The 8,713-nt window shown below is 57.4% G+C and overlaps 1 protein-coding gene across 1 annotated transcript; it reads left to right on the top strand.

Annotated features, from left to right (window-relative positions):
* Nucleotides 1–290: 290 nt before the first annotated feature.
* Nucleotides 291–8,602, top strand: LOC129735161 (ribosome-binding protein 1-like). Its single transcript, XM_055700521.1, has 9 exons — nt 291–377; nt 3,388–3,795; nt 4,341–4,489; nt 4,714–4,836; nt 5,847–5,999; nt 6,336–6,454; nt 7,250–7,403; nt 7,828–7,962; nt 8,246–8,602. The coding sequence occupies exons 2-9, from the start codon at nt 3,408–3,410 to the stop codon at nt 8,282–8,284; spliced, it is 1,260 nt and encodes a 419-aa protein (XP_055556496.1). The 5' UTR covers nt 291–377; nt 3,388–3,407; the 3' UTR covers nt 8,285–8,602.
* The last annotated feature ends 111 nt before the right edge of the window (nt 8,603–8,713 follow it).

Genomic DNA, 8,713 nt, shown 5'->3' with positions numbered 1-8,713 from the left:
TCAATTTCAAAAGCTCCGTTTCCATCCATACTAATGAAGGTATTCCAGCATGCTAGTAATCAATCAAATGTACTTGGTAGTAACATTAGAAGAGGCAATCGGGTCACCAAGCAGGTAAGCCCTGCCTTAGCTTAGGCATTTGGATGGTTTTCTCTGACGTGTGTCAGAGCAGACATCTGGCTACATGCCAAATAGCAATGCAGAAATACCGGGGAGAACGTTTTCACTCCATCCGTGCTCAGACTGTTCCCCTTTTCGCTGCAGGCTCTCTCAGGAGCGCACCTCTCCTTTCTAGGGCTACCCTGGGTATGGCGGGTGAGGAAGCTACACGCAGGCAGGCTCCAATGGCTGACTCGGCTCCCGCTGGCTCTGGAGAGGTGGGTGAAAGAATCAGAGTGAGCATCTGGGCTGTAGAGACCAGAAAGGCTTTGCTGCTCCAAGGAATCAACAATGGATTCTTTTTTTGGAGATCAGGGAGCCCAACCCAAGCCGTCTGATGTGGAGAAAAGCTGAATTTCTTCAGGATTTCTTTCTTTCTTTTTTTTTTTTAACTTCCACCTGTGCAGCACAGCCTCCCTGGCTAGTTGCAGTCCACTGGCCAGCTGTCGTGTGAAGGCTGGCACTGCTGCACAACGATCCTGTCTGTCTTGCAGGCTGCAAGATTTTGGCCCAGTGCAGCAGGAGGAACTGAAGGGGGTCGGCGCTCTCTGGCTACAAGCCAGGCCGACTGAGCATGAAATCTCTGAATGCTGCAGCAAGATGTTTACTCCTTGGTTAACGGTGTCTGACAGGCTGAACAGAGCTTTGCTTCTCCACGTGGAGATGCAATGCCTTTTGAAATGAGTAATGACAACCACATCTCTAGATCAAGCGCATTGTTAATTCCTACTGTTGCACAGGGTGTTTGAGATCGTGTCTTTCAACAGACACAGGCTTGAACGTCCTCTGCCACAGCAGCAGCTCTAGAAGGAAGCTAATGGTTTCTAGCCTGTATGGTGCAGATGTGCTGCTCTGCATGGCACAGCTGTGGTGTCACAGACACTGCAAAACCTGCTCTTGTCCTGCGCACAGTTCTAGTGCCTCTAAAATTCAGTCAGACGGTGTAAGTTTTAGCCAGAGCTCACTTGAGCTGCATCACAGGGCATTTCACTTGTGAAGTTCTCATCTCTCACTAGTATCTCAAAAAACCCAGCCATCCACAACCAAAAACCAATCCAGCATCCAGCTGCTCTGGGAGGTGGCGGGAGCAGCTGACGGGGCTGGAGAGCATTTGCCAGCAGTCAGTGATGCCCTTGCCCTAAGCTGGAGTGGCGAATTTTGATCTAAGTCTGATGCAGTGGCACTGTGAGGTCAGCAGCTCTGTTGGTACCAGCGCATTGTTGGGGTTGCCAGGTGAGGAATGCAGGGCGCTCAGCTCCGCCCCGGTCAGCTCCGGGGCACATTGGTCTGGCCCTAAAGCCAGCAGAAGGACGTGGGTACATGTTCTCTGGACCCTCGTTTCTGTTTCCTGCCAGGAAGAGGAAATCCATCCCTTTTCACCCTGCAGGTTAGGAGTAATCCCTCTGTCCCGATGGGGACCATCCCAAAGTGATGCTGCGCTGTCAGGAGGGAGGGGGCTGGCACCAGCTGTGCTGGGATGGAGCCGGCTGAGGCCGCTGAAATCCCAAACGACTGGGACGGGCCGGGATAGCGATGCCTGTAGTATCAGCTGGGATCTCGCGCGGTGCCCTGGTGTAGAAAGTTGGTCCTGCCGGGGGGAAGGCTGGTTCCAGCTGGCGTTGGCAGCCTGCCCGCCTGCCGGCTCTCTGCTGCTTTGTCTGGGATGCTTGGCGAGGCGGGCAGGGAGAGCTGGGCTGCTGGTTGAAACAGCCCTCAACAACCCCCCTGGGGGTTGGAGGCGACGTTTTCATTGCCCTGTCACCCCCTCGCTGCACCAGTGCGGATTCGGCTGGGAGTGAGTTCGCCGCTGTCGGCTGTGAGAAAGGGAAAGGCTCTGAGGTCTCTCCCTGTGAGCACTGAGGTTTTGAAAAGATGCTGATCTCCTTAGTTTTATTCTTATTTTTGCCTCCTCCCTTTCCAGCCACTCCCTCCGTCCCCAGCCCACAACCTCTTAAAGAGGAAATTCAATGATGTTGACAGTTAAGGGCGGGGATGGGAACTTCTGATAGCTGAGGGCTTGATGCGCTGATCACGAGAAAGCGCAGCCTGGCACCTCCTGGGGAGTGCCCCTGCGCAGATGAACTGCCTGGCTGCAGCATCGGGGGGGTTGTGAGCCACGTGGAGGTGGTGCCCATGGGGGAAACGCACGAGTGGGACAGCGGGGAAGAGCCTGGCTTCCAGACTCGGGACGGGGTTCGGTTAGCGATTAAGAAGAGTGGAGGCAGCAGCATCTTCCTCCGCGCGGGGCTGCACCCTGCCTGCCAGGTCTCAGACCAGGCAGTACAGTCTCCCTTGCGGCTCCGTGTGTTATGGGTGGAGAACCTGAGCGTGGAGAGGAGGGTGGGAACGGATGCCCGCCAGTTAACAGCAGAGGTGGAAAGAGAAGCACCACATCCAGTGCTCCCTTTGCAAGTTTCGTTTCTTCCTGTGGGCATCTGCTGGGGAGATGAGATGGTTAATGACCATGCTTTTGCTTTTTTTTGGCTTGAACTTGGGCCTTTTCCTGGTGTTTGCGTTGCAAGGAGATGGTAGCGTCTTGGTTCTCTGTGTGGCGTCTGTAGCATCATTGCTGGGGTGGTTCTCGTCACTGGAGGCTGGGAGCAGCGACCCAGTGGGATGTGGTCACTGCGTGTCCTCCCTGCCAGGCTGGGCAGAGGCCAGCAGTGCCGCAGGGTGCGGCTGGCAAAGGGAGGCGGCCAGGGCTGCTGCAAAGCTGGGGAAAGCTCTCCCGTGCATGCTTTCCCCTTCCAGGGGGGTGTTCTATTCCAGAGCTGAGACCCTGGATGCACTTCCACCTGCGCCTGGGCGCAGAGATAAGGCCAGGTGGCCCAGGGAGAGCCCAGGTCTTGGCCAAACTGCACCAGGCAGTCTGGAAACGGGCTCTCTTACTGCCGCAGGGCTGCAGGGATTGCCCAGGGTCGTGCAAAAGCGTCCCATTGGACATGGCATGGGCACTTTGCTCGTGGCTGTCTCTGATTGCATCCCTGGTTTTTTCTTCCCCCTCTTTGGTTCTTCTGGAGCTTGCTGCAGCCAGCGCAAGCAGCCCCTGCGGTGTGGCTGGAGCACCGTGCGCAGGCAGCGCAGCGGAGGAGCGCAAACCTGGGAGGGGGCGGGGGGTGTCAGCAGGTTGCCCACACAACACAGATGGACATGGGAAACTCGCTGCTCACAGAGAGGCTGTTGCGCCTCTTTGTTTTCCCCACTAACTGTTGTTGTGGTGTCTTGCAGGCACAGAAGAATAAGGCAGGATGGATGTCTATGACCCTCAGATGCCGAATGTCGTGCTCTTTGGAGGTCTGATGGTGGTATCAGCCATCGGGATCTTCCTGGTGTTCACCTTCATGGAGAAGGTCCTCCGTCCTTCTGAGGAAGCCTTGGCCAAGCAAGGCAAAGGGCTTAAGAAGACTCAGCAGAAGGAAAAAGAGAAAAAGAAGAAAGAGGAAGCTGTTGAGAAAAAAGGAAAAGGAAAGAAACATCAAGAGAAACCTAATGGACAGGTCCCAGAGGCGCACCAAAGTGCTCCAGTGGTCAGCTCTGTCACCATAAAGAAAAGCAATGTTCTTCCAGCCCATGAGGAGCAGAAGCATAATGGACCTGTCAAGAAGGTGGCTGCATCCAAGAAGAAGAGCGAGCCAGGTAAGGCCAAGTTCCTCTGCATATATCCCCGTCGGGTAAGCCGGCAGAGGGATCGGAGAAGGGCTGGAGTCATCTCGTTCCCTTAGCAAAGAGCTGGAACGAACCTGCCTGGTGAAAGGCAGGAGACGACCTTGCTGCTCTGCATCACTGGCACCGCTGCGTGGAGCGACAGTCCCCCAGCGAGGCTGTGTCACAATGGAGTCCAGCTTCTGATGCCCACCACGTCTCTGCTCCCTGGCTTTAGCAAAGCGTGCCCAGCTCCGTCTGGAATCGATCAGTGTGATGGAGGGCGGTGGCAGGGCGGCAGGAGCAGTAGCAGAGCCAGGCAGAGGTGGCAGCTGGCTCAGGGAACGCTTGTCTGTGGTGAGCGCCGTCCCCAGCGCTCGTCACATTGCTTTCAGTTAGAGAGGTATCAAACTTGGCTGTGGACATCTGGGCGGTTGCTGGCGTGAAATGGCAGTTATGGGGTTGAAGTCAACTGAGGCGATGCTACTCAGCCCTGCCGTTGGCTCGAGCGCTCCCAACCCCTCCTCTCTCCTCCCCAGCACCTGCGGACTCGGATGGGCCCCTCTACCTGCCCTACAAGACGCTCGTGTCCACGGTCAGCAGCACGGTGTTCGGCGAGGGGGAGGCCCAGCGGCTCATCGAGATCCTGACGGAGAAAGCGGGCATCGTCCAGGACACCTGGCACGCGGTAGGGCTGCCAGCAGCGTCGCGTCCACCAGGGCTGGGCCAAGCCTCCGGGGGTGCGGAGGGGTGAAGGCAGCCCGTTTTCGGGCAGGCTGTCCCCCGAGGGGCAGCCTTAGAGACAGGAGCTGAATTTTCCCTGGGGCAGAGGGCAGGACCCTGTGCGTGTGGGGTGGAGGGGTTGGATGCGGAGGTGGTGGTCCCCGCTGATGTGCCACCCTGCGCCGGCAGGCCAAGCAGAAGGGTGACCCTGTCACTGTCCTGAAACGCCAGCTGGAGGAGAAGGAGAAGCAGCTCGCCACCAAGCAGGAGGCTGCAGCCGCTGCCAGAAACAAGGTGGAGGAGCTGAGCCAGGTAAGTGCCGCGCAGCCCTCCCGGCACCCCTGGCACGGGCTCTGCGCCTCACGGCTCGCCGTGTGCCTCCCTCTCCCCGCGTCTTACCCGCCCTTGGAGGTGAAGCCCAGGGGTTCTCTGGGCCCTTCATCCATTTGCTGTTTTCTCCCCCAAAAGGGGAGGAGATGCCCACCTGAGCTCCTCTCCTGGGCCTGATCCAGCCCGGGGAGGCACGTGCCCTGTTGGCAGCCGCAGCTGGAGGGGCTAAAGCCGTGCCCGTAAGAGACTGCAGCTTTCTGCTGCTTTCCGGAGGACAGTAAAGCCCTTCTCATCTCTTGGCAGAGCCCCTGAGCTGAGAAGGTGTTGATCAGTCCCTTTTTAAGGAGCCTGGTGCTCTTTACAGCCCCCTTGCCTGGCTCAGCCCCTTGCCTCCACCTCTCGTTGGGTGTTGAAGTCAGAAGGGACCCCCGGCGCGTCGTGCTCAGCACCTCCTGCCCCGCAGCCGCCAGGACCCTGCTGCAGCAGGTCCATCTGCCTGCAGGCAGGAGAGGAGAGGGCGAAGCCACCCTGTGCACTGAGTGCTGTGCTAAGCCCCGGCCTGTGCAGGCAGCCCAGGGCAGCGGCACGGCATCACCCAGCCGGCCAAGAGAGCACCCCTGCCTTGGCAGGGGGCGGAGGGGGGGTGTGTTTGGTTTGTGGGGGTGTTTTCTTTTTTTTGTTTTCCTGCTTTGCCCCAAACTTGATGTGATGATATTGATCCTGGGGCCGGGGAGGGGAATAAAATTCCAGGCTGTCACTCCTGTCTCTTAGCTGGCCCAGTGTGGAACAACAGTGGCATCCAGTGGCCACTGAGCCCAAAGCTTAATGCAGGAGGAAATGTAAGTGCGGAAGGGTGTAGCTGGGCCTGGGGGCAGCGCCGAAAGGGTTACACTTCTTAAAGTCTTCTGAGCCAGGAGGCCACTTGTTTCGAGTCCCCTTAAAGCAGGGGAGTTCCTGCGCTGAAACTGACCGGGTGGCTTCTCTCCTCGAAGGAGCTGGCGGCCGAGCGGGCCAAGGCGACGGCCGTGGAGGGCAAGCTGAAGGAGCAGCTGCTGGCCCGCGAGCAGGAGATGGCAGCGGTGCAGGCACGCGTGCAGGCCAGCTACCAGGACCATGTCAGCGAAACGCAGCAGCTGCAGGGCAAGGTGAGCCCCACGCGGTGCTCTGCAGCTTCCTCCGCTGGCTGCCGGCTGGCCCTCGGTGGCAGCTGCCTGGTCTTTTGGAGAAGACCGAGGTGGGCGAGGGGGCCAGAGCCTCGGGGAGGGGCGAGAGCCCCGCAGTGCTCCTGAGCCGTGGTGCTCACGCTAGAAGAGGGATGTGGGAGCATCCTCACGGGATGCAGCAGCCGCAGGGGCTGTCAGCAGCAGCAGACACCTCGCTGTGGCTTCCTTGCCAGTCCCTCTTGCCCATGGAGTGGGCTCCTCAGGGGAGAGCCGAGGGGCTGGCAGCAGCGGCATCAACCCCTGTTGGTCTCTCCCTAGATCCGCACCCTGCAGGAGCAGCTGGAGAATGGCCCCGACACGCAGCTGGCTCACCTGCAGCAGGAGAACTCCATCCTGAGCGATGCCTTCTGCCAGATCAGAAGTCAGATGGAGAGCAAGTAAGACTAGGGGTGGGGGTGGGGGCAGAGCCTGGGGCCGCCCTCTGGCAAGCCCTGGGGGGGGCTGTCCATCATGATTGGCCACCCCCTTTCTGGAGGGTGCTTCTACAGACGCCCCAGCTAGCTGGAGGTAGAGGAGGGAGTGAGGAAGAGATTGCCAAATGGCTTCTGTGGGCCTGGCAGGGGAAACAAGGATGCTTTTCCCAAGTGGAAGGGCAGGGGAAGCCCTCTCTGCTTTGGAGTCACCTGTGCTGATGCTAGCGGAGGGGGCAGAGGGGACCAGAAGGCACTGCAGCATTTCTCCACACTTCGGAGAGCTTGTGCTCACCAACTTCAGAAGAAATGTCGCTGGCTCTTTGATGGGAGCGGTGCTGCAGAGAAGCGAGACCTGCCTGGTGCATGCAGAACAACCAGGAGCTAGGGAGAAGAATTTGGCGCTCCTTTTTGTAGAAAGTCTGAAATGGCTGGTGATTAACAGTGGTCAGTTAATTACAGAGCAGACGCCAGCTGCTTAGAGTGCTTTCTCCTGTGTCTGGGAACACAGATCCTTGCGTCTTCTACTTCATGAGAAAGAAATGTCTCCTGTGATGGAAACGGAGCTTTTGAAATTGATGTGTCAGCTCCTTCCACCCCATCCCTGAAGGACCAGGCGTGTCCGAGAAACAGGCCAACACAACCGTTGAGATGTTTCAAGCCCTGTTACCAGGCCCACCAGGAGGATGTGTTCCCCCTGGGTAACGCCAGGGATGCTTGACTGGCCTGCGGGCTGGAATAACGCTGCTTCTGTTGGTGCAGGCAAAACGCTGAGGTGGCCAGGTTACAGGAGTGGTGCGGCAAGCTGATGAACGAGCTGTCTGAGAAGTCAGAGGTGCTGCGGCAAGAGGAGCAGCTGAGGAAGAGCTGGAAGATGAAAGTGGCGGCCTTGGAGAGGCAGATGGAGCAGCTGCAGGTCAGGCAAGCGCCTGCAAACCTGCTCCCGCCGGGTGTGAGGGTGGGGGGGGAAGCCTAGGTGGTGCACCGTGCTGGGTGGTAGCCTCAGGTGAGAGAGGAAACCCAGTGGCCCCTGCCAGCGGGTGCTCACGAGGACGTGGGTGCTCCCTCTCGACTCTGAAGCCCTTGGTGCAGGAGGTAGAGCTTGTGGCTTTGTTATTGTCACCGGGGTGTGGCTGGATTTGGGGGTTTAGGGGTGTTTAAAGGACACCTCCCAGGTAGAGCCTCTGAGCACGCCGCTGGAGCAGTGGCGTATCGCTGGCTTGTGGCCGCCGAGGCAGCTCAGTGGAGACCTGAGGTGACCCGAGATGTTTTGGAGGGGGGAGTGTCGCCAGACGGCCAAGGGAGACTCAGGCAGACGCCTTCTTTTGACTCCCATGTAGGAAAAACTAGGAAAAAAAAAAAAAAGAAAGAACCGGGGCCAGGCAGCAAGCGAACTACAGGAGCGACTGAAGGTTACCCAGGACCAACTGGCCAAAGGGAGACTGAAGAAGTGTAAAGAACAGCTTCAGGAAACGGTACTTGTGGTGGCCGCAGCCATCCCTCCCCTTGGTGCTGGTGGAGGGCAGGGGGAAGCGCGTGTCAGGCAGTGGTTGAAAACCGGAGACAAGGTGGCACTTGCTGCCAGAAACCATCTGGGTGGCTTTTGGGAAGCTCTGGGAGCACAGGAGATGGTGGCCATGGTTCTCCCTTCTCAAAAGGCAGGACCTGGCCCATCTGTGAAACGCTTTGATGCTTGAGCTGCCACGAGGATAAGGTTGAGAGCCAGTTGAGTAACCCACCTCTCTTTTCCTTCTCCAGGGGGAAGAGGACAGTTTGAAGGAAGGGACTTCAGTCTGACGAGTCTGTGACCTAGACCTTACCGTCACCTTACCAAAATGCCTTACACATTCCTAAAACGAAAACTAAAAATATATGCCTGATTTACTGTAGAAAAAAGTTGCAAGCCATTCGTGACCTAAAACCTAGTTTTGAAACTTAGAAAAAACCCCAAACACAAAAACCCAACCAGTAAACACTGCAGGCATATGTTTGTAAGAAAATCTTCATACTGTTTTGTACAACTACCGTTTGTTCCCAAGGGCACCGCACCGACCACATCGGGGCAGGCAGAACCCACAAATCTGTGAAAAGGGAAGACTCTGTTTGTACATCAACTGGTGATTTTTTTTTTCCTTTTTTTTTTCCTTTTTTTGTTTTGGTTTGGGTTTTTTTGTTTGTTGGAGTGGAAGAAGTGTGAAAGTGAGACCCAGCATGGAAGGAAGCCTC

Source organism: Falco cherrug, unplaced genomic scaffold (assembly GCF_023634085.1).
Source record: "Falco cherrug isolate bFalChe1 unplaced genomic scaffold, bFalChe1.pri scaffold_41, whole genome shotgun sequence".
NCBI lineage: Eukaryota > Metazoa > Chordata > Aves > Falconiformes > Falconidae > Falco > Falco cherrug.
The sequence above is the reverse complement of the archived record's forward strand: the minus strand, read 5'-3'. Positions and strand labels throughout refer to the sequence as shown.